At 55.2% G+C, this 24720-nt stretch overlaps 2 protein-coding genes across 11 annotated transcripts in view; both read right to left on the bottom strand.

Moving 5' to 3' along the window:
* MYO1C (myosin IC) overlaps window positions 1–3434 on the bottom strand; it is a 23563-nt gene extending 20129 nt beyond the window's left edge. The window contains exon 1 of one of the 2 annotated variants that reach the window (XM_082370543.1): window positions 3163–3434. In XM_082370543.1, the coding sequence (XP_082226669.1) occupies window positions 3163–3237 (75 nt within the window). In that variant the 5' untranslated portion in view covers window positions 3238–3434. Of the gene's footprint in view, window positions 1–2237; window positions 2377–3162 lie in introns of those variants that run through there. The other variant, XM_082370545.1, reaches the window with a different exon arrangement.
* A 2037-nt stretch (window positions 3435–5471) lies between these two features.
* Window positions 5472–24573, bottom strand: INPP5K (inositol polyphosphate-5-phosphatase K). 9 transcript variants are annotated; one of them, XM_082370716.1, is made up of 12 exons: window positions 24395–24573; window positions 22478–22585; window positions 22037–22145; window positions 18761–18877; window positions 18252–18427; window positions 17566–17677; window positions 16741–16850; window positions 8634–8820; window positions 7628–7765; window positions 7271–7354; window positions 6997–7101; window positions 5472–6805 (listed from the first exon to the last, which is right to left on the bottom strand). In XM_082370716.1, the coding sequence occupies exons 1-12, from the start codon at window positions 24439–24441 to the stop codon at window positions 6746–6748; spliced, it is 1353 nt and encodes a 450-aa protein (XP_082226842.1). In that variant the 5' UTR covers window positions 24442–24573; the 3' UTR covers window positions 5472–6745. The 9 variants fall into 9 exon arrangements, with proteins under 9 accessions (XP_082226842.1, XP_082226840.1, XP_082226841.1 ...); XM_082370714.1 differs by having other exon boundaries at window positions 16741–16886; XM_082370715.1 differs by having other exon boundaries at window positions 16741–16886; window positions 22478–22676; window positions 24395–24530.
* Window positions 24574–24720: the final 147 nt, after the last annotated feature.

Consider the following 24720-nt stretch of genomic DNA (forward strand, 5'->3'; position numbering starts at 1 on the left):
GGATTGGAACCGGGAAGTCTACCACAGTCTACTCCTGCAGGGCTGCCCTGAGGGAAAGACGCCTGCCTAGCGGCTGGAGGATTTCCCAGCTTCTCTGTCAGGGTCAACATGCTACCTGCCAGGCCGTGACCTTCCTTAGCGAACCCGTGACCGCAGTGCCCAGTACCCACCCTTGGCGGTGTTGTGTGACTATTGACATGTAGGCCTTAGGAATAGCAGCTAGGGAGTGGCCCATGACCTGTGCCCCCTGCATGGCCCTGGACCTAGGGGCTGGCTGCAGGCTGGGGTGCAGCTGTGACCCCTGAGTGACCCAGGACTTATTTCCCAAGGATGCCTGAGTCTCCTCCCACCTGGGGAGGTGTTTCCCATAAAGTTGGCGCAGGCCCAGCAGACCTGGGTCATCCAGTGCCCGTTACCTAGTATGGGCCAGGTGCCCCCCAAGCCTGCCCTCTGGAGTAGGGAGGGCAGTGGGCAGCCTCAGGTGTTCCCCCAGCTCAGGGCTATGCGGGTCTGGAGAGGGTGTTCTGAGGACCCCCAGATTGCTGCTAGAAACTGATTTCCACTGAGGCAGCCTCGTGGCCTGTTAGGGCAGCGGAAAGAACCATAGCCTATCTCACCCACAGCGCATGCTGGGCACAGAACAGGTGTTCAGCTTTTTTTTTAATCAAACATATCTTAAGTCTGGGCCCAGGCTGCCCCACCAAGGACTGTTCCAGACTCAAGGGAACTGTTGCGAGGGGGAATGGAAAGAAAAGGTGGGGACTTAGGGGTTCTACCTGATATCTCACTGGGCCCCAGCCAAGGGCTGTACACTCTGGCTCCAGAACCATGGGCCTTTTGCCTGCCAGACACCTCTGCCTGGGGGTCCAGCAGAAGTAAACAAAGCGCCTTGCCCCCTAACCTATCCTCCTTGTTGAGTATCCTGTAAGATGAGAGGAGGCAGGCACCTCCAGCTAGTCATCACTGCCTGGCATCAAAAGGCCTGCCCTCCTCGCTCCACTCCTCACACCAAGGGGTCACTACCTGCTAAAACCTCCCCTTGGTTCCTCCATCACTGCTCTGCCCCTGGACCAAGCAAGCAGCCTCCAAACTGGCCTCCCTGCCTTCCTTCCTCCAATCCATGTTCCCACAGCCGCCTGTGGTATTTACAAATGCAAATCCGATCAGTTAACATCTCATGTTAATAGAGTGAAGGTTTATAGGGCACCTGTCCATATGCCAAGCACACCCACTGCTTCTTGCCAGGCCCCTGTATGTGGACTCCAGTAGCCCCCTGTGTCCTCAGTTTACTCCACTGCTCCTGCGCTCCTGTGTGGGTACAGGGGCAGCCATCTCCAGTCCCTTCTCTCCCCATGTCTTCCTCACCACCACACACAGCCAGGAGGAGCTGCTTCCGCCTTTGCCACCAGCCGCGTGGCTCTAAGCTTCAAGCCTTTGCACCTGCAGCTTCCTTGGCCCTCGCACCCAAACCCCTCCCCACCTGACTGACTCTTAGTCATCCTTGAAGATTCGGCTCAGGTATCACTTCCTCCAGAACCCCTTCCAGACTCTCCGCAACACACAGTCCCCTCCTTATCGCATTCCGCTCTGATCGAAGGTTTCCTTGTCAGTCTCTCCCAGGAGACTGCTCCCGCTCCAGGCCGGCACACAGTGGGAGCTCAATAACCCCTCGTGGACGCCTGTGTGAATGAATGAATCACAGAGCCCGGGAGTGTGAGCAGAAGGCCGGAGCGTGCCGGGCGTTGAATAGGCCGTGGGCCAGCCATTCATTCTCTCATTCATCTCGGAGCCCCCCAGCCGCCGCACTCACACGCAGAGGCCACTGGCGCGGCTGGGCCGGGGGGCGGGGAACGGGAAGGGGCGGGGCCCGGGCGGCTGCTCCGGAACCCGGAGGCAGAGCCGGCAGTCGGAGGGCCCCAGAGGGCGCGCGGGGCGCCTGGGTCACGCGACCCCAGCCGCTCCTCGCCGCCCTCATGTTACGCGCAAGAAATCTAAGTCTCCAACAGGCCGAGTCCCGGCGCCACCGGGTCCTGGGACCCCGCACGGGCCGGGCAGAGCCCACCCTCGGCCCCAGCGATCCCTGGACCGGCGACCCCCGCCTCCCCAACCGTAGCTCCGGGCCTGGCTCGCCGCCCGGCCGCTTACCCTCTCCTCCATCCCGCCCGCCAGCGGAGCCCCCCCCCCCCCCACCTCCGGGGCCACGCGGCTGCGGCCCTCCCGGAGTTCCGCGTACCCACCGGCTTGGCTTCTCGGGTGCGCGGGCGGGGGCCAGGTTAGGCGGCGTGGCCGGCTCCGGAGTCGGCGGCCCAGGCACGCTCTCCCCGCCCAGGGCCCGCCCGGGGCCGGGCCGCTCCCTGTCGTCATCCCGGGCAGGGCCCAGGCCCCGGCGCGCGCGCGCACCCTCCGGCCCCGCCCCGGCCGCGCCGGTGCCGGCCCCGGCCCCGGCCCCGGCCCGCGTCCGTGTCCGCGGCGGCTTGGTGCAGCACACTCCGCAGCCAGCTCCCGGGGACGAGGCGCATCACAGTCATTCACACACACGCACACAGGCACCCTCCTCCGGCTGACGACCGGGCCCACTCTCTGTAGTGCTGGGCGGCGGGTGTCTTGTGGGGTTCTCCCTCCTCATCCCGGGGCGCCTGTGCATCGCTAGAGCAAACCCGACCCTGCCCTGCGTGCCAGGCCAAGTCAATTCTTCCCCTTTTCTGACTGCCTCGCTCCGTTCACCCTCCTTCTCCACCCACGCTACTGCTCTGAGCCGGCCAGTGTCTGTTCTTCGGGCCAGACGGGAAAGCAGCGGCATTAACTGAGCCTGTACTATATGCACCTGGAGCTTTGCATGCGCTGGTCCTTAGATCTCAGAGCGGCCCTGTCACCTCGGTGTTGTTAGCCCAGTTCATAGGCCAGCCCACTGAGGATCAGGGAGCTGGAGGAGAAGGGGTTCAAACCCAGACCCCGCTTGGAAACACTCTGCTCCTGGTGGGCTTAAACCCTACCCTCTTCCTTCCATTTACCCCTTCTTGTCTGGTCTGTTCCTGTCCCACCAAGGATCAGAATGCTTCCCCACTGCTCACCTCTTTCCCAAGGGGTTTGCTTGAGAGGAAGCTGCCGGGCCCTGGCGAGACACTGCCACCCTTTCTCCCAGCCCAGAGCATCCCAGCTTACAAGCTTGCAGGGCCTGTGGGGATGAACCACACGGATGATCTCCCCGGTGGGTATCAGCTCCACTTGCAGGGCCATTCCGTCTGGGGATAGCCAGCGTGCTGAGCACTGGGGCCTCTGAGCAAAAGCCCGTCTGCCTGCCCGCCCGCTGGTTCTGGCTGCTCCCGGAACCAGGAATCTAGTCTCACGCTGGGATGGCCGCTTGGTTCAGCTTCAACTCCAGCCCCGGGGGATGTGTCTGGTCCAGTGCCTCAGGACACAGCTGGAACAGCCCAGGTCTGATTGGGAGGCCTCTTGGCCCAGCAGGGTTGGGGCAGGAAGAGGAGGGGCTGAGGGATGGAGGAAATGCTTGTTGTCCCAGGTAACCAGAGGAGCTGATGCAGCCACCCATGGGGGACCCTGGGCTCCAGGTCAAAGGGTAGGAGGCCTTTCCCCCCAGCAGCTCCATGGCCAGGCCTCTCCCGCTGCCCTCTCGCTGGTATCAGCTGGAGAGCACAGTGACCACTCCCCAAGTCAGAATATACATCCTGCCCTAAGCCAAGAGGATCCACCGATAGGCACTGCCCCTCCTGCAGCAGTCCCCCCCCCCCCAGCTTGTCCGCCTCCCACAGCGGCAGGTGAGCCCCTGGAGTTTGAGGCGCCAGGCTGCTGGGGACTGGCCATGTTGGGCAGAGGGGTTAGCTGGAGAGGCAGGAGGGCACTGTGAGGAGGCCCCTGTCCCACCCTCCTCTGGAGCCTCAAATGCTTGAGGTTGGTTCCTGGGTGGCTTGGCGTTGGGGAGCCTTAATCTTGTTTGCCCCTTACTTTTCTGCAGCACCTTCAGGTGTTCCCCACCCCCAAATGTTCCTGTTTTTCTATCTTTATTGTTGCTAAATCACAGCTGACACTTTCCTGGCCTGGGACTGAGCCCTCAGGTCTCCGGCCATTCCTTATAGGAAGTGTGAAGGGGGAAGTGGATGGGGAAAGCGATCTTTCCAGAGGAAGATGCTGGCAGGGGAGGGGTGGAGTCCAGCGGGCCTGCGCCGCTGGCCCCTGGCCCCCTTGGGCAGGCACCTTTCCCCGGGCACCCTTCCTTCCCTCCCTTCAGCTTCCCCCGCCCAGGAAAGGCCAGCAAAGCTTCCTTCCTTCCTTCCTCCGGGAAGCACATCTATCCAGGGCAGGCTCATCTCCGGCGGCCACACAATGGCCCTTATCAGCCGTGGAGCCAGGCACAGAGACCCAGCGCACACCAAGTCTCACATATTTCCTGTTTCCACCCAGCGGGTCAGGGCTGGGCCCAGAGCGGCCATATCCTGACTGGGGCCAAGAGGAGGGAGAGCAACCCCCCTTCCCCTTCCCGCCTCTCAGTCACTGCTGGACTCACCCCTCCCTGCTAACGGGAGGCAGAGGTAGGGGTGTGTGAAGACTTAAGGGCAAAGGGGAGAGGTGGGCACCTAGAGGACAAGCATGATCCAGAAACAGGAGAAACAGGGGGACCCCTGGAGTCAGGAGCCCTGAGGTCCAGCCCCAGGGCTACATCAATCAGAATGAAGAGCTGGATAGTGTTTTGTTTTTGTTTTGTAATTGTTCTCTCACGATAATCTTGTGAACCGGAACATTGTTTGTATTTTACAGAGACTGAGACTCCTAGAGTAGGGCAGAGGTGGAACTGTCATTCGAACCCAGGTCTTGACCCCATTCCTGTGTTTCTGGTCCTGCATGACACCACAGCTCCCTGGCTAAGTTCGGAGGGATCACGCCACTCCTCTGGGCTTTGGTTTCCCCGTCTACAGATGCAGGGTGCTCTGTAGCAGCACCCACAATGGTTGTGCGTGAGAAGGAAACAGGTGGTGAGTTCAAGGGTTCAGGGTCCCTCAGGTATGTGTGTTGGGGGCAGGGATAGAAGTTATCGTGGGGACCTCAGGGTACAGGGATCTAGGGGAGAGGTGGGGCAGAGAGAAGAGATGGTGACATTTTTGGAGAGCTTAACCCAGGACCAAGGCTCAAGACTAAGGTGTGAGGGAGTGCCGGGTGAGGAGGGATGAATCGGTGAGAGCAGAGTATGCACATTTTCTGAGAGTTCAGTCCCAAGAAACCCATTCTACCTACTCAGCAGCAGAGTAAATGAAGTGTCCAACACCATAAGAGCCATGCCCCACCTGGACCAGGGACTCAGAGGGCCACCATCCCAGAACCTCATCCCATTCCCACCTGGGCAACATCTGTCATCCACAGACATAGTCTAGTCTGGATAACAGGGCCCTCGTCCTGGAGTCTAGCAAGGACCCAGGAGCGTGTGCCCGTTCCCACCACTATCATGAAGGAGTCACAAGTGTAAAAGCCATGTTTCTAATTATCCCCCAATGCAACAGCCACAGAACACAGACGGCCATGGCCTGCTAGAAGCCAGAGGGACAGTTCCTGATGGCTCCCAGGGTGAAGTAGGAATGCAGAGCAACTGGAGTGTCCCTCAGTCTCAGGTCATAGGCTGGGTGTTAATAGTCACAGAGCAGGCTCCCTGAGGTGTCTTCTCCTTGGAAACAGGCTGTAGAGTCAACGGTGGCTGGAGGCAAATGGTGGGAGTGGGGCCGGGCCGTGTCCACACAGCAGCTGGAGAATGCTCTCTGAAGACCCCCGGGCCAGATTCTCCAGAACATCTTGATTCTGACTCTCCTCTCCGCCTGCCCCCACTTCTAGGTCCCAGAGTGGTCTAGACAAAGGGCAGGTTTCTGGCCTGTGATGGCAGGCGAGGGTAGGGGCAGAGGACCTGGATGGGGCAAGGACCACCCTGGAAAAGTCTGTGGCCATAGGTCCTCTACCACCTGCCAGCCCTTCACAAGAGGGCAGGTTGGGGGCATGGAGCCTGACCCACTAGCAGAAGCGAACCTGGGTCCAGTCCTCTGCTCAGACCCTGGAACTTCCTGAGTTGGACTCCTTGAGCCAGGGGTGGGGGTGGGGTGTGTGTGCTGCTGGCAGAAGGACACACATCAGCCTGCCCACAACCCCTACAGAAGAGCCTGGGTGGAGGGCTCCTCCATCCTGCCTACTTAGTCATCTGCTTCTACTGAAAGCAGGGATCCCAGATCCTCTGCCCACCCCTCAGGGGGACAGGCAACGAGATGCCAAGACTCCTGGAACCCAGTGCTATGTGGGCCAACCAGTCTCCGCAGCCTGTACAAATGGGAGCATCTCCCCCTCCCAGGCAGCCTAAGGCCCAGGGTGGTGTGACAAGAATGCAGGCCTGTGCCAGATGGGGCATGTGCCTGGCAGGCCTGCTTGGGCGGGGCTGGAAGTGTGTGTGGGGGAAATCAAGAAATGAGATGCAGGCCAGAGGGTCCTTCCCACATCCAGTGGACTGTCTAGATCTTCACTGTTGACAAACTAGCTGGTTTCACTCACACCTCAGCAAAAAAAACCTGTATTTAAGGGGCCGATTCCAGAGATCTGGACTGGAGAGAGCAAAGGAGTGTGGCTAGAGGTCCCCCTGGGAGGTGGAGGATACCGCTGCCTCCTCAGGGGGCCGGGCTGGGCCCCCAGCACTCCTGGCAGTGGTAGGCAGAGCTGGTTGCCAGCTCCAGTCTCCGCCCTGGATTCACTCTATCCCGGCTCAGATCTGTGGTTGGGCTTCATCCAGGGGGCCCTCCGCCAAGAAGGAGCGAGGCTGGATCTGCAGGGGTAAAACAGGCAGTGAGCGGAAGGGACGAGGGCAGGCTTCACTCCGTGCCTTCTGTCTCCCCCATCCCCCAAAGGATTCGGCTCCATGGTAGGGGTCGGCTCCTCGGCCCGTGGCCTCAGGGAACTGGTGATGGGCTCAAGTCTTCTGGGCTACCCTTCCTCTTACCCACCAGCATCCATTACCTTGAAGGGTTTGCTTATCCCCACCACAGAATGTAGGTTGTTGCTATAGTAAAAAAGGAGAAACTGATCCTCAGTCTCAGGGATGTCACTAATGTCGATGTACACCTGGAGGGAAGGACAGACGGAAGTGGATCAGCTCCACGGCCCCAGGCCCCATTCAGCTCTCAGCGACTAGGTATCCAGCTCTCTGCTCCTTCCAGAAGACAGGGGAGAGGTCAGACAAGCCCGCCTGCTGGAGATGTGGAATACCTGTCTCAGGAAAGGGGGCAGGTACCTGATTCAGCCCGTCGCTGAAGGAGACCTGGTTGTCCCTGACCCAGACATACGACACGTAGTCATTAATGTGGCGCAGCCCCACCTGTGGGAGGGGGGATCGGGCGGGTGGTCAGTGGTCTGGGAGGACACGGGACCCATGTCAAGTCCTACGGAGAGGATGGTCTCATTTCTAAGGCTGGCCATCATACCACCTGCCTCTTCCCCTTCACTGCTAGCCCCTTGGTGGGCAAGGACCCCTGGGGTGGATGAGGGTAGCTCTGCAGTCTCTGTGCCCAACTCCCATTAGCACTCAGAATAGATAAACTGGTGGGGGGGGGGTGCGACTGGTGGGCTCCCTGCCCGCCTGCCACGTCACCTTGTACAGGCCAATCCAGTCCCAGGGGCTGCCGAGGAAGTCTGCGGTCAGGGAGTAGCTGATCAGCAGGTCGCTCTCCTCGGTGCACAGGCTCTCGGGCAGCAGGGTGATCAGTGGGGCAGATACCAATGGCTTCAGCTACACACAGGGGAGGGAAGGGGTTGAAGTCCCACAGCATCATTCCCTTCCCTGAGATGAATGTCCTTACTGTGCCCTTGCAACGGTCAGGGTCAGTGGGGAGGGATGGAGGGGCACCCACTGGTGAACTCTACCAGGCTGCCCTTAGAGTATCAGACCTTGGCTGGCCAGCTGGAAAGAAGGGCCAAAGGCTGATCGGGGATGGCTGGCCCTGCCAGGAGGACGAGACTGGGGGCCGGCTGGGTAACGAAGCAGAGAGCCAAGTGCTGAGGAACGTCAGGGTGGGGGAGGTCAGGGGCGCTGCCGACAGGTTGAAGAAAGAAGCCAGGGAGTTGCTCGCAGGCCCTTCACGGTCCCTGACCCAAAGGCCCAAATCCAATTTGGGGGCCTCTGGTGAGAACAGCTATAGGCATGTGAAGGGACACAGTGGTATAAAGACAGACAAACAGTAAGAGGGCAGCCAGCAGCTCAAAGGAGGTGAACACCGCCTTGGTCATGAGATGGCAAGATACAAGGATGGAGGGGGCTCCCTTTGCAACCTGAGCCTGATAGGTGTAAGACAAATGAAAGCAAGTCCTACTTCACGTGGTAGGTAATAAGCATAATGGAACTCAGGAGCCCCAAGGGACAGTACCAAGAGGAAATGGAAACCTATTGACAAAGGGTTTGAACACATTTTTGACAGAGAGAGCCATCAACAGCTCCTAAGAAGAGCTGGGATACCTGACCCGGGAGGAAAGGCAATCATGTCCTCCCAAAGGTCTCCCCTGGGGCATCTGCTGACATGAGAACCCAGGGCGGGAGGGTCTGGGGATGTGGCCCCGCACGGCTGCTCCTCTGCCAAGTGCCGGGCAGCCCAGAAATCTACCTCCAAGTCGAAGGTGCTAGTGACAGGCTTATGGTCACTGATGCTGTACAGCATGTGGCTGACGTAGCTCCTCGGAAACAGGGTGAAGTGGGGGGCTGACAGCGTCGGGGTGTGGACGGCGGCCTGGGGCTGCCGCTTCAGCCTCCACAGGATGCGGTCGGTCCATGCGGGCTTGCGCTTTTTCTCACTGGGGGTGGGAGGAGAGGAAGAATGGGGAGAGAAGGGTTGGCAGGTGAGCAGGAAGGGACCCACGAGCTTGCTGGATTCCCTAACACCAGGGCCTGTCAGCAGTCACGAGACCCCCCCGGGCCAGAGCTGGAGACCAGCATGGCAGCAGGCAGGAGGGTGTCCAATGGAACCAAAAGTATGCTGGCCTTTGTCAGACTCGGCCAAGGACCCTCAGTAGACTAGAGGGTCACAATCGAATTGTGACTCAGAAACATCCCGTTTAAAGCCTTTCTTATTTCTTGAACAAAAGCAGCAGAACATCAAAGAAGCTGAGGTTTGGAATTTGGAGTGAGACAGACCTGAGCTGGAATTTGGCTTCCCCCATACTAAAGACCCGACCTTAGGGAAGGAAAGGGAAGCATTTAGGGAATGCTCACTACATGCCTGCAACCAGAACTATTTATTTCACTCTTCACAAGCGGAGAAAATGAGTCTTGGAGGGGAAGTAACTTTCCCAAAGTCACACAGCCACTGAGTGGTAGAGCCAGGACTCAAGGCCAGGCAGCATGACCACAGAGCACGTGCCCTTAATCACCAGGCCAACCCCTCTTAGGCCTCAGCTTCCTCCTCTGTAGAATGGAGATAATAGTAGTTATGTCGTAGGGTTGCTGAGATGATTAAATGAGATGAAACACAAAAAATGTTTAGCACCATGCTTCGTACAACATAAACTCTCTGCATACACTGGCTATTGTGATGCTTTGTTCTCAAGAGTCAAGTGAAAGACCTCCCACCTGTTCTTTACTCACCAGCTTCCCTGACGGGCATAAGAGAGACCATATAGCCTGGTCAGATGATTCGCTGCTTTAAAACCTTTAAGGAGTCTTCACTGCTTCCAGAATAAAGCTCAAGTCTCCAAATGTGGCTTTCAAGGTGCGCAGGAGTCTGACACCCCTTGTGCTACCTTATCTCCCTCCTCTGCCCCAGACCCACCTCACCATGGTGAACCTCTCAAGCCTCTGGGCCTCTACTCTTACAGCTTTTGCTATCTATAACTCCCTTTGTCACAGGGAGAGGCCCAGTTCCAGTGCTGTTTTAGTCATAAAGCCGTCACTGACCTCTCTGCTTCCAAAGCATTCTACACAAGTACATCTCCTATTACATTATATTGTAGTTTACTGTTTCCCAGTCAGCCTATCAGTTAGCATGTGAGCTTGGAAGGTAAGGACGGACGCTTGGCATCTCCTGTGTATCCTCAGCATTAGCACAGAGCCTGGCATGCAGTAGGTACTCAACAAGTGCTCGTGAAACCCAAAGAACTAAAAAAAAAACAAAAACCCAAGCTCATTCTCTTTCCTCAAAAATGCCCACCTAGGGACTTCCCTGGTGGCGTAGTGGATAAGAATCCGCCTGCCAACGCAGGCGACACGGGTTCGATCCCTGGTCCGGGAAGATCCCACGTGCCGCAGAGCAGCTAAGTCCATGCGCCACAACTACTGAGCCCGTGTGCCACAACTACTGAAGCCCTTGGACCTACAGCCCGTGCTCTGCAACAAGAGAAGCCACCGCAATGAGAAGCCCGCGCACCGCAAAGAAGAGTAGCCCCCACTCGCCGCAACTAGAGAAAGCCTGCATGCAGCAACGAAGACCCAACGCAGCCAAAAATAAATAAAATTAAATCTTAAAAAAAATAAATAAAATGGTTTAAAAAAAGTGAAAAATATATTTTAGAAAAATGCCCACTTAATCTTTTTTTAATAATTTATTTTATTTTTATTTATTTTTGTCTGCGTTGGGTCTTCGTTGCTGTGCACGGGCTTTCTCTAGTTGCGGCGAGCGGGGGCTACTCTTCGTTGCGGTGCGCAAGCTTCTCATTGCGGTGGCTTCTCTTGTTGCGGAGCACAGGCTCTAGGTGTGCAGGCTTCAGCAGTTCTGGCTCACGGGCTCTAGAGCGCAGGCTCAGTAGTTGTGGCACGCGGGCTTAGCTGCTCCGCGGCATGTGGGATCTTCGCGGACCAGGGCTGGAACCCACGTCCCCTGCACTGGCAGGCGAATTCTTAACCACTGCGCCACCAGGGAAGCCCTGCCCACCTAATCTTAACATATACAGCTTCATATGCTTATAATCAGTTTGAATTTCTATTTTGTCTTCTGCTTTATTCACTTACTATTTTAAACAAACATTTCTGATATACTTCCATCACTTCAATAGCAATATGGTTTTCCAGCAATAGAGGCAGAATGGTGCCTCGGTGGTGAACTCGGACTCTAGTATCAGAGACCAGCTGGGGGAAGGTTCTGCCCCTGTTCATTAAGAGCTATGTGGTTCCAGGTTAGTGAATCTGGGGAGTGGTGCCCTTGGAGAGGGCATGGAAGCTCCTTCCCCTTCCCCATACCTTGTCCTACACATCTCTTCCGTCTGCCTGCTTCTGAGTTATATCCTTTTACAACAAACCAGTAACTTAGTCTAAAACAAAGCTCTGCCCTTGGGCAAGTGACTTCATCACTCCAAACCTCAGTTTCTTCCACTCTTAAGATGGGGTGATAACAGTGCTTACTTTAAAGAGACATTGTTGAGGGAGTGGTCAAGAAGTGGGAACTGGCTAAACCACCTCTGCTCGGGGCTCCTGGGTTGTTTCAATCTTTCACTCTTCTGAGGAGTGTTCAGGGGATATCGGAATGTGGTATTGCCATCCCAGAGACAACAGACACTCAATCTCCAAACCAATCTTGGACATTCAGTGCCTAGCAATTCTTAAAACTTGGGAATGAACCACATGAAAGTACCACTCTCCCTTTCAAAGCATCCTCCCCCCTCCACTTCCCTATTATGGTCAAGAGCCCATACTTGCTGTCCCATCAGGATCCTCCCCAAGTCCTGACCACAGCCTGACTCTCCTTCCCCCTCAGTACCTCAGCTTGGCTCTCCTTCCTCCTTGGGACCTCAGCCTGTCTCCCTTTCCTCCTTTGCCATGGACTGGTCCACATTCATCACTGGGCACCTGTATTGTTCATTCTTTTTTTTTTTTTTTAATAAATTTATTTATTTACTTATTTGTTTATTTATTTTTGGCTGCATTGGGTCTTCGATGTTGGGTCTTCATGGCTGTGCACAAGCTTTCTCTAGTTGCGGCGAGCGGGGGCTACTCTTTGTTGCGGTGCGCGGGCTTCTCATTGCAGTGGCTTCTCTTGTTGCAGAGCTTGGGCTCTAGGCGCGCAGGCTTCAGTAGTTGTGGCACGCGAGCTCAGTAGTTGTGGCTCGCGGGCTCTAGAGCACAGGCTCAGTAGTTGTGGTGCACGGGCTTAGCTGCTCCGCAGCATGTGGGATCTTCCCGGACCAGGGCTCGAACCCGTGTGCCCTGCATTGGCAGGCGGATTCTCAACCACTGCACCACCAGGGAAGTCCCATCACTAATGCTTTTTTTGGCTCAACGGTCGTGACTGAGTACAAGAATTTTTTCTGGAGATTACAGGCACACCTCGTTTCCTTGTGCTTTGCTTTTCTTGTACTGCGCCGATATTGTGATTTTTACAAATTGAACGTTTGTGGCAACCCTGCATCGAGCAAGACCATTAGCACCATTTTTTATTTTATTTATTTATTTTATTTTTTTATAAATTTATTTATTTTATTTTTTATTTTATTTTTGGCTGCGTTGGGTCTTCGTTGTTGCACACGGTCTTTCTCTAGTTGCGGCGAGCGGGGGCTACTCTTCGTTGTGGTGTGTGGGCTTCTCATTGCAGTGGCTTCTCTTGTTGCGGAGCACGGGCTCTAGGCACGCGAGCTTCAGTAGTTGTGGCAGGTGGGCTCAGTAGTTGTGGCTCGTGGGCTCTAGAACGCAGGCTCACTAGTCGTGGCGCACGGGCTTAGTTGCTCCGTGGCATGTGGGATCTTCCCGGACCAGGGCTTGAACCCGTGCCCCCTGCATTGGCAGGCGGATTCTTAACCACTGCGCCACCAGGGAAGCCCCAGCACCATTTTTTAAACAGCATTTGCTCCCTTCATGTCTCTGAGTCACATTTTGGTAGTTCTTACAATATTTCAAGCTTTTTCATTATTGTTGTAATTGTTACGGTGATCTGTGATCTTTGATGTTACTATTGAGAAAAAAAATTATGACTTGCTGAAGGCTCAGATGATGGTTAGCATTTTTTTACCAATAAAGTATTTTTAAATTAAGGTATGTACATTTTTTTTAGACATAATGCTATCACACACTCAACAGACTACAGTATAGTGTAAACATAACTTTTTTATGTATCAGGAAACCAAAACATTTGTGTGACTCTTTATTGTGATATTAGCCTTACTGCGGTGGTCTGGAACCAAACCCGCAATATCTCCCAGGTATGCCTGTAGTATGTCTTTACTTTCTAAAAATTAAAACCAAGGAGCTCTGCAAGATTCTCCTGGCTTAAGAGCCTAGAAAACTTGAGCCAGTGTACTGACCCAAAAGTAGTGATGTGTTCCATTTTTGGGTCTGAGAGCACTTTTCCTTTCGGCTCCCTATGATGGCTTCTAAGTGTCTCGTTGAACTCTGGAGTCGAGTCTTGACTAGACTGATCATAACATCCTCTGCTCACTGCCTAGCGGAGAGGTGGACTGGGTTCCTGTCGACTGTAACAAAACCATTGCAATCCCTGACTTTAATAGGATTTCCTGCCCTCAGCCCTTTCGCCCTCCCGTGTAATGGAGCTGACCTCGTTTCTCATTACACCTTGGCTCCGGGATGCTGCCGAGGCCGGGCAAAGCTCCGTACCATGCCCCGCATGCAGCTCGGTCCCTCTGTACAGCGGGTCAGCTCCACTCAAGATGCCTCTCACCAGCGCTGCTGACTGATCAGAATGCCTGCGCTCCTTTCTGCCTCCCTGACAATAACTCTCATTGACTCCTCCTGGCTTCAGCTGCCCGCCTCCTTACCATTTGCTTCACCCTCCTTCAGCACTTCCACACAGAGTTCTGGAACCTTCTATGGGCCAACTCCTGGACTTGAGAGTGTTTATTTGGCTCTCTCACTCTGGGTGGGTCCCTCTACTAGACTGGTTGCTCCTTAAATACCTTATCTTTTCCTTTTGTCCTCTCAGGCTCCCAGTTCAAACATATGCCAGGCACTACGCTACACACCAGGGACGGTCATAAATCAGATCCAGTCTCTGTGCGCTGGGCATTCATAGCACAGCAAGAAAGGCACGCTGTGTCTTAAAAGCAACACTGAAAGCATGGTGTGTGCAAGGCTTGCAGGCAGCATAAGGGAAGGAGAGAACTCTCAGTGAAATGGGCAAGGGTCAGGAAAGGCTTTTCAGATGGTTCAGATGATGTCTGAACTGGGCTTTCAAGGATGAATAACAGACTGATCAGACAGGAATGCTTCTGTTCACTATGTGGGGCTCAGGCCCTGCCCACCACAGAAGCTCCCAGCTGGGAATATTTCAGTTAGGATGTCCCCCCATAAGGCCCCTGTTCCTGTCCAGACATTCCTTCATTTCCTGGGCTCCCGGCAAGGGGAACTGGATTCACACAGACTGCAGTTCAAATTCTTGCTCTGTCACTTACTCTGTTACTACCTTACTTAGATCTTCTGAGACACAGTTTCCTTATTTGTAAAAAGTCAGTATGAACAGCGTCTACCTAATGAAGATACAGTATGAATGAAGTGAACTGATGCGGGCAAAGCACTCTGCACAATGCCTGGCCCATGGTCAGCACTCAATAATGTCAGTCACAACGTGGATTATACCTATTATGTGGAAATAATATCTGCCTTCTCCTTAGCAAGCCTTTGCTCTCCCGATCCTGCCCTCCTTTATGCTGCTGCTGGCAAGACTGGCTGTGAACCCAGAGGCACTGTGGGCTAGAGGAAGGCATCGTGGGCAACACAGTCCAGAGAATTGGGTCTGAGCCCCAGCTCCGCCATCACTAGCTGAGCCACCTGGGTAAGACCTTGAACATCTCGGAGCCTCTCTAGGTCATCTCAGTAACTTCCAGTCTCCTGCTGGTGTCCCTCCCATAACCAGGGGTGTGGGCAGAAGGACACCTGGCCATACGGTCTGTCAGCAGCTCTCTTCCTGCTGGCAAGTGAGGTTTTGAAGTCAATTGGTAGAGGGTCCCAGCCCCCAAGGCCCCAGCCTGTCCCACTGAGGCCTGACAATTTCCACAGTGAGTCCATTGGACCCTCATTTCCAATGGATGGCTGGGGAGACTGTCAGCTGTGGACCCGGCCAGCAGGCCAGCTGGAGCCTGACCTCCTCCCTTCTTTCTGGCTTATACTGTAGCTCAGGCTGGACCCTGTTTTCAGTGTTCGTGGCCTCTTCTTGTGTGCACTGCCCTGGCTGTGACCCCACTCTGTCTTGCTCCACACACCTGAAATGGCTCATGCTCTCCCCCTTGCTTGGTGGGGACATCGTGGCTCTGCCACACGGCTTCCAGCACTGGGCCAGCAGCTCTATCCTCTCACCCCAGGCTGGCTGTGGACATACCTACTCACCTGCTAAATCCCAGAGGCCTGGGCCGCCCTGGAGGCGCCTCCTACCTCCCTCATAAGACAGTCCTGCTAGGGGAATACATGAAGGAGCTGCTCCAGCTGAAACCGAGAGCCTCATAGCATGTAGGGGGTTCTTTTTCTTCAAAGAGATGAGGATCCTTGCCCTAAATTGGGCCAGAGACCTCTTGCCAGAGCTACTTTTGCCCCTCTGCCTAAGCATAAGGTTTTGGTGGTCACTTGGCCCTTTCTCAGCTTCTGAGAAAGGTTTTCAGTAAAACTGCCACCTGAAGACATGAATCTAAAAATTACAACAGGGACTTCCCTGGTGGTGCAGTGGTTAAGAATCCGCCTGCCAATGCAGGGGACACGGGTTCGAGCCCTGGTCCGGGAAGATCCCACATACCGTGGAGCAACTAAGCCCGTGCGCCACAACTATGGAGCCTGTGCTCTAGAGCCCACGAGCCACAGCTACTGAGCCCACGTGCCACAACTACTGAGCCCACGTGCCACAACTACTGAAGCCCAAGCGCCTAGAGCCCGTGCTCTGCAACAAGAGAAGCCACCGCAATGAGAAGCCTGCACACTGCTACGAAGAGTAGCCCCCCGCTCGCCGCAACTAGAGAAAGCCCACGTGCAGCGACGAAGACCCAACACAGCCAAAAATAAATAATAAAGAAATGTATAAAAAAATAAAAAATAAATAATAAAATAAAATAAAAATAACAACAGCAGTTACCACAGTGCTTACCGGGTGCCAGGCACTGGTCTGAGCACGTGCAAGGTCTCATTTACTCTTCAGCCCCGTGAAATAGGTATTGTTATCATCCCCGTTTTATAGACGACAAAATTGAGACTTAAATACCGCGTCCAAGGTCATACAGTTGATGAAGGGCAGAGCTGTGCTTCTAACTACCAGATGTACTATCTCTACATTATTCCCCATTAACTTCCCCCCTGACAGTTACTACTTCACCTTCCTAAATAGTACCCGACCCACTCACAGCTGGGGCAGGGCTATGTAATACCAGTAATTGGCTGAGCCAAGCTTTCTGCCCCCCTGTCTGGGTAGGATCAGAAAGCCCTGGGGAGCGGGGACAACAGGGACAACATTCTGGGGCAGGGGTTCCCAGAATGCTGAAGTACAGTCCCCTCAAGTCAGCAATCAACTGTCTTCCCTCCCTTTTGGCTCTACCTGCCCTGCCCCCAACCCCTATTCCTGCCAGCACTGTGTCTCCCCTTCCTGCTCTCTCTGCGGACAATCTGGGACAGCTCCCACGGTCAGCATCTCATGAGGGGGGCGGGTGGTGCCACTCCCGAGAGGTGATGGCTGGATCGATTCCTGCTTCCCCGACACTTCTATTCGGAGGCAGCTCCCACTGCCACTAGGGCCAGCACGATCTGACTTCCCAGGCCCAGATCTGCGACAGGCTGATCCTCTCCTGGTGGAGCCCCCTCACCTGGTGTCATAGTTGTTGGAGTTCTTATCAAACTTGTAGGTGGGCGGGAAGAGCAGGGGGCCCTCCTGGAACTCCCGGAGCAGCGGGTCGTGTCTCTTGGCAATGCTGAGCTGGAGGGAAAGGCACAGTCCCATCTCCCAGCAGTCCTGCCCCAACGGCCCGGCACCACGCTACAGTCAAGGGCTGGCACATGCCATCGCAGTGGGGCAAGAGTCAAACCCGGCCACTCCACCTCCTCACTGCCCCAGCGGCAGCCTCGGCACCCCAGCCCCCGGCGCCCTCACCCCCGGGAGATCAGCTGGATCCTTTTGCAAACATTACCCCATGGTCCCAGGGGAGGCAGCTGCCTGCCATTTCCCAGTTCTTGGACTATAGGGACCAGGCTCTGAATTCCATCTCCCTGGCAGCCACCAGCAGACGTGTGACAGAGGGGAGGCTGGGGTAGCCAGGATCCCCCAAAGGGGTGGTATCTCATCCTCTAGGAGGCAAGCCAGGCTGGGGGTGGGAAAGACAACAGGGACACGAGAGGGCTGGCGATGGCGCAGGGCCACAGCAGGCCGAAGCCCTTCTCGCTCCCTAATCTCACGCACACCCAGTGGCTGCGTCCTCGCTCCTCCAGCTGGGGACTGGGGCGGCCGGACAGGACTGGCTGCCCCACCCGCAGAGGCGAGGCGAAGCCCTGTAAGACCCCACCCTGCCTGGTAACAGGGACCTGGGCGGTCTGGGAAAGGAGAACAGGCACTAGAGAACCTCCCCACATCTCATGTTGACCTCCACCCACCATGGGCTCAGACCACCCTTCGGGGCCCTCCCCTCATCAGATACCTGATCCTTCTCCCACAGGTCACTGTAGCACTGATTTTTTATGGATTCCCGAACAAAGTGCAACCCAAAGTCCTCAATCCGAAAGTTCATGTCTCCAAACCAGAGAATGAGGCTTCAGAAAGAAAGGAAAGCAGGCGGCCTGAAGGTTTGTGACGAGGTCAGAAAAGGCAGGACCACAGGGGTTCTGGCCACTCACTGCAGGGCTGCCAGAGAGCAGAAAGCTCGAGGGGTGGGTGAGAAGATCAGGTGAAGACAAGGGCAGGGCCCAACGGGACTGTTCTCACGGCCCCCACCCCGCCGCCATTTAAGCCGAAGAGACGAGCCCCAAGGGGCACGTGGCAAATGTGGAGCAGGCTCTAGCCCTCCCTCCTCAACTGGGCACCAGGCAAGGCTGAGAACCAGCCCTTCCGGGGACCTCAGGAACCACGAGGTTCTTGACCTGGGATGTTCGGAAGTGCCCAGAGTTTCTAGGCAGGGCAGAGCGGCCAGGGAAAGGGAAGGTGTTGCAGACCTCAGGCAGGCAAGGCTGCAGAGGAGAGCAGATGGGGTGTCAGGGAAGAGGCTGGGAGAGGGTGGGAGATGGGGCGGACTGCCTCTGGCTGGGGAGCAGTGACCGGGCAGAGCACGCTTGCCTGGGCTGGCCTGGGGGAGAGGGCAGGGGCGGCAGTTCACAACGGCATGCTCACTCGTGGTCCAGGATGTTGGGGATATCCTGTGCCTCAAAATTCTGCATCTCCAGGATCCGGTCAAAGTGTTCCAGCCGCTGGTCATTGTTGGCCATGTGGGGGGGCAGGTGGCAGTTGATGATGCTGACATAGTAGCCGTAAAACTTCAGGAAGATGTTGACGCCCCCTTTGTTCCCCTGGTAGGTGGGCAGAAGGGTGGGAAGCCATTCTAGGGGGGACACACCTCTCTTTTCCCATCCTAGACCTCCTGTGGGATCTCCCAGGAGTCAGACACTCAGCTCCCAGAGTGGCCTCTCCATCGTCAGAGCCCAGCTCATCCACCTGCCATCCTAGGGATGCTAAGCCCCGCTGAGGCGGGAAGGCCGCTATGCAGGGCACTGGCCTGGACAGAGTGCCAAGATTCATTTCACCCCCTTTTTCATTTGCCCAGCTCTAAAGCCCCCAGCCCTGCCCATCCCAGTGAGAGACGGCCCCCCAGCTCTTGACTCAGACAACAGCTCAGTCCTTACCCAGTACCCGAAGAGGCCAGTGGGGGTGGATTTAGTAGAGAGGATCTGGATAAAGGGCAAATGCTGATACTTGGCAAAGATCAGTAAGAGGAGCCCCTGCATGCGGACACTGGAGACCTGCAGGACAGAGGGGCAACGGTCATTCGTGTCCCTCCAGGCCCTGTGCTGGGCGCTCTAGAGAGCCCTGATCCACACGGATGTCCTGCCCCAGGGGCCTATGGCATCTCAGTGCAGATGGAGTCTCAGTTGCCAAATGGTGTATTCTGGAAGCTAAGCAAGTTCCAGTTTCTGCTCCTGGGCTTGAGGGTGGAGGGCAGAGAAGACAAGGCTGCCAGGGACCCTGCCATCAGGAAGGCACCGACTCTTCGGCCCTGGCCCAGGCACGGTCAGGTGCTCTTCTCCTCAGTGCCCTCCTGAGTTTCCATGGGTACTGTGTGCCGGGGCTCAAAGAACTTCAAAGATGCTCTATGGGACAGTGGCTAAGGGCCAGATCTGGGTTCAAATCCCAGCTTGGGCTCTTAGTATTTGATATTGGGCAAGTCTCAGCCTATTTTCTCATTAATAAAGCAGGAATCTATCTCAAAGATGCTGGATTAACTGGCAGCTATTATTTTTTTGGTTTAGGGATTCTTGAAAGTAAATGCAGGGAAGAAGCATGAGAGAGCCTTCTAGGGTGCTGAAAATGTTCTGTATCTTGATTTGACCAGTGGTAACATGTTCTGCATATACATATAAAAATCCACCTGGGGAATTCCCTGGTGGTCCTGTGGTTAAGACTCTGCGCTTCCACTGCAGGGGGCACGGGTTCCAACCCTAGTCAAGGAACTAAGATTCCACATGCTGCGTGGCGTGGCCAAAAACAAAAGAAATCCATCAAACTGTACACTTAATTTCTGTATACATTATAGCTCAGTGGAAAAAAATTAAGAAAATGCTACTGAGAAATAATATAGACTGTGGGCAGTTGGTGTGTACGAAGGCCACGCAGAGGGGATGAGAGCGAGCGCAGAGGACGTGTGTTCACAGACTGGGGAGAGTAGCTACCGTCCACTGACACACTGCCTTGCGCATTTAATCTTCTAGCCAACCCTTCAAGGCAGCACCGTCCCTGTTCTGCACATGAAGGACTGAGGCTCAAAGAGACTAAGGAACCAGTAGGACTACCTGGATATTCAAAGGATCAGGACTGCCAAAACCCCTGCTCTCTGTGGCCGCGGAGGTGGGGTGGGAAGGGGCCAGTGACCCTCCTCTCAGCTGCAGGCTGTCTACACCCACCACCCGAGTAGCTATTTCCGGAGCATGAGGTGCAGAGGCCAAGGAGGAAATCCCCGGGTGGGGAGTGTGTACTGGGGCCTTCCAGGAATTATGAAACTTGATCCCACAGGCCAGGAGCTCTGGGTGGAGGAGGCAAAGCAGGGGGAACCCCAAATCCAAGACCGAGGGAGGGAGGTGTGAGAAACTAGGGTTCGGCAGAGGTTGCTTCAGATGTGTCCCCCGCCTCCCTCTCCACCCCCGGTCTCGGTCTCTCCCCTTCGCGTGCAAATATGACAATGGAAGTGGGCGAAGGGCTGGACTATGAGGGACTGACTCCCAGGGAGCTGATAAAGATTCAGGAAGAGTTTCAAGCTGAATCTGAACCCATAGAGTGGGTTGGGGCGATGGGCTCTACCACAAAGGCACCAGCCCACTTCGTGAAGCCGCAGGGAAGGGGGCGTGGAGCAGGGAGGATGGAGGTGGGGGTGGGGCTGTGGCTGTGGGGAAAGGCAGGAGGCTCGCGGGGGAAGTTCCAGTGGAGGAAATGAAGTAGGAGGAGCTAAGGAAGGGACTAGAGGGAGGTGGCTGGGAGCCTAGGAGCCTGCCAAGGGGGTCAGCCCCAGGCTTCTCAACCCGTGGCTGGCAACTTCTGGCTAAGGAATAGGCTGCAGGCAGGGCTCGCCCTTCACCTCCACTCTTGGCCCGGGGAAGAAAGGTCATCTCTTTGGGTGCCAGGCCCTCAGGCTGCTCTCCCAACCTCGGGAGGCCGCATGGATAGAATGAGCTGTGTCCATGCCGCAAGATGAGCTCATTTCCTTGGCTCAATTCCATCCTGCCAATCCCTTGCCAGTTAGCCGAGGTACAAGGAGGCCTCCAGTCTTGGAAAGGGAGTGGTTGGTGAGAGAGAAGCGGTTCTGCCCTCCGAGAAGGTCCAGCTCCAAGTCTGCAGCAAGAGGCCCGAGTGTGATGTGGAGGGAGCCAAGGGCTTGGGGGCTGGCATTTTTTAGCCTCAGCAGCAGGACCAAACCTTGTCTGCCATCCTCCTGGCTCTGCCTTCCTCGGGAGGACTCACAGCTCTTGCTTCAGCACCCTTAGGCAAATTAGGGTAATAGAATTAATTCTGAAGAAATCCAGTCACCCAGGGAAGGGAAGAAAGGAATTCTGGTATTTCCAAGGAGCATTGCTTCTTGGAGGTATTTTGAGTGGGAGTGTGCTTCATCCCTTGGCTGCGCAGGGCAGAAAGGTGAGATCCAGCAATCTAGAGCCTTCCTGTAGATGCTCCTATGGTCTAAAGATTCCCCAAAGAATACTGGCCCTACAGACTGAGAACCTTTTTCCTCCACACCTGTGTCCCCTCTCCTAACCTCTTCTCCCCTAAGAATTTGAGGTGCATATCCCTTATGATCAGAGGACACCCTCTGATACCAGCAGGCGAGTCATGGGATACCTGTCAGCCTTAGAGATCATCAGTACAGCAATAAAGTACAGTAGCCAAGAACATGGGTTATGAAGTTTGAAAGATCTGGATCTGAACCCCAGACATCCTGTGAGACCTCTGAGTCTTGGTTTTACCTGTATAATACCCATATTTCAAAAGAGTTAAGATTTTAAAATAATATATATAAAGAGTTTGCTTATAATGCTTAACACCAAGTAAGCACTCGCTAGATGGTGGCAGTTATTATGCTCCGAGATCTCAGGCTGGGCCTGAGAGTAGAGATTGGAGGCAAGGGGTGGGGTAGGCACTGAGGTGTTACTAAGCCCTGCTGCACCTCCCCAAGGAATTCTCCTAACCTGAAAAATATCAAGGTGTTAAACTAGCCCCTGGGGTTCCAGCTCAGCTCCAGCTACCTCTGAACGACACAAGGCAGGCAGGAGCTCCAGGGAGCCATGTGCAACTGAGGTTTGGGCCTTTAAATAAAAGGGAAACAGCATGAAAGCTGGAGTGGGAGACCAAAGGACTAGGGATTAGTGATAAGAGATGAGACACATTTCCCAATTGCCCATGAACTTATAAGTTACCTTGACGAAGCTCAGAGGGGAAAGCACATCCATGAAGAAACTGCTCCATGGGTCTTCAAAGGCAGTGTCAGAAAGGAGGCTCATGATCCCACAGTTCATTTCCTGCAAACTGCCCATCCCAGGTCAGAGGCTTCCCCCTGGCCTGGAGGGCACTGGCTCTGCCGCAGACATTTAGCACTGCCCTCAGCCGACTTTCCAGCCTTGGGCTCTCATGACCATGGTCTCTCCCTCCCCTGGCTGTTGACTGCCAACCCCTTGCCATTGCTGATCCAGGACAACTGACGCTGCCTGGCCCTGATGCAGGCTGAAAGCTCCTGGCCTTCAGACTCCAGAGTGAGGGCGTACAGGTTACAGCGGTTCCCCACAGGGACAACTTGGGACTGGTCAGGCTTAACCTGATCTCAGATATAGGGATGCGTGACGGGCCCTGCAGACACCTACCCAATGACATACACGTCCAGATTCAGGTTCAGGTTGTTCAGCTGAAGCAGATCACTGAGGTCTGGAGGGGGTGCTGCAGAGGCCACGTTCCATGTCACGACATGTATGCTGAGAAGGGAAGCCATGGAGGAAGGAGGATGAGTCCTCGTCCAGGTAACAGACAGGGGACTGCGCCTGCTAACGGCTGCACCACAATCCGCTGTAGTCAGAATGGGAAACGTGTGTTTCTGCATCCGGGGGAGGGAATAGGGCCACTGAACTACAAGCCCTTCATCTTCACCTCTGTCCCCGAAGCAGGAAATTCCCACCCTGGACTGGCTCCTCCGTGCAGGCGTACAGCTCCCTACACCTGGCAGCACTGGTGCTGCTGACACTAGGAGAGCTGCCAAAGCAGGGCTAAAGGTTTCGGAGTCAGGCAAGGGAAGGGGTGTGGATGGGGTGGACTGTCAGGAATTTATTAATTCCACCAGCCCTTCATCTATGGCTCAGTCAGCAACTTTCCACCCCCACTCTTCAATCCACGGGATGCTACAACCACCAGAAAGATTCTGGAGATTCAGTTTTCACCTTGTGAGAGGCCTTAGTACTGCAAGACAGGGGAATTTCAAAAATAACAGAGATAACAGCACCACATTTCCTTCCTCACTCATCTCTGGAGCACAACCAATTCTGCCAAGCATTTCAGAAGAGCCTAAGAAGATTCTAAATAACATGTTTCTCAACATCTCTCTCAAGACTCTACCCTCTTTTGGGAAAAGTCATCAGTTGGATAACATCCACCTCAGCATCACATAAACCCTAGCGAAACAACGGATCTAATCGGCAGCTCAGGGGATGGAGAGACTTGCAAATCTCTTCATTTGAATAGTTACAGTAATGCTCCCAGGAAGCCCCCAGATTGTGCTGAGTACAGAACAGGCAGGGGCTACAAACCCTGCAGAGACCAAGAAGAACCACCAAGCCTCAGGTGAGTCCTAGGCACACCGTAAGGAGGAGGACCTGTAACAGTGGAAGGTGTAGAATGGGGGCGCGGGGGGGGGGAAGAAAAGGGCAGGATGTCCTCAAACATCTTTTCTCCACCAGACCCTGTTCTTAGAGGTCCATGTTCTAAAGAGCACAAATTGAAGAAATTCTTGGCCAGCTTAAAGCAACTTCCTGCCCCTCCATATGAACATCAATAAAACAATACAATAACCACCTTCCCAGGCACTCAGCCAGAGGTTCCGTGCTTCGTTTGTTTACGGTCTCCCCCTGCTGTCCAACGGAGGATTAAGAGGCAGCTCTTTTACTCTAACGCTCCTTGTTTTCCCAGGGACCTGCTCTAAGTGGATGGAGAGCCAAAGCCGGGATTTCTTGTTCCCACTTTTAGGTCCCACGATTAGCAGCAAATCCTTGCATCGTGACCGGCACTAAGTTGGTGATTAGCGTTGTTCCTCGTTAAAGAACAAGCATGAGACCAGGCTATTATCACTTCACTAAAGGATCTTATCTAAATCTGATTTTGGGTTTCAGGAGGTCACAACGGGATCAGGCAGACCCCATGATGTATGTGCTGATCCAAAGTAAGAACAAGGTTTCTACTCTAGAGCTACGGGGAGAATGCTTCGTTATGTTTTTAACTTCAAACAGCCCAACACTGCTGCCTCCTCCAGAACTCAACTGGGCCACCTGCCTGGGGCGTCCAAGTGGGAAAGAACTTGGTGGCCTGAGTTTGGAGGGGGTGCGGGGTTCGAGCCCAACATAGCCCTCTCGATACGGGCCTGGGAGAATGTGGGAGGCCTCTGAACTAGAAGCAGCCCTGTAGGTCTGGCCCCTTCTCTCCCAGTCTGGTTCTGCCCCAGCCCCGCAGCCCCGATTGGGTCGGAGGCAGTGATCCCGCCCCGAGCAGGCCGGCCTGCCCGCAGTCACCTTCCTCACCTGAGCGTCCTGACTCTCAGCTCGGTCTGTGGGTTCATGGCCGCCATCGTCCCCACGCGGTGGCCCGGCCGGCTCGCGTCTCCCCGCGGCAGCCTGTCCTGGCCCGATCGGCCCCCCTCGGGCAGCAGGTGCAGCCGGCCAGCTCCCTCTCCCGATTGTTTTTCTTCCGGATTTCAACCCTCCGCCTCGGCTTCCGTAAGAGGCGGGGTCTGAGCGCACGGAGGGCTCTGGGTGGCGGGCTCGGGGGAAGAGGCGGAACTCTCCAAGGAGCGCGAAACGGTGAAAGGCTGAGGGGAAAGGGGCCTAGGGGACGGGGACGTAAGAGA

Source organism: Balaenoptera borealis, assembly GCF_965194805.1.
Source record: "Balaenoptera borealis genome assembly, chromosome: 20".
Lineage (NCBI taxonomy): Eukaryota > Metazoa > Chordata > Mammalia > Artiodactyla > Balaenopteridae > Balaenoptera > Balaenoptera borealis.

What these genes read in the sequence shown, in the direction of transcription:
- INPP5K (XM_082370714.1), bottom strand. Translation starts at nt 24,441, where the DNA reads ATGGCGGCCATGAACCCACAGACCGAGCTGAGAGTCAGGACGCTCAG. An exon ending in CCCAACATCCTGGACCACGA is followed by an intron (nt 17,678 to 18,251) that starts GTGAGCATGCCG and finishes TTCTTTCTGAAG; the next exon opens with CCTCATTCTCTGGTTTGGAG. An exon ending in ACCTGTGGGAGAAGGATCAG is followed by an intron (nt 16,887 to 17,565) that starts GTATCTGATGAG and finishes CCGTTGGGGCAG; the next exon opens with GACTGCTGGGAGATGGGACT.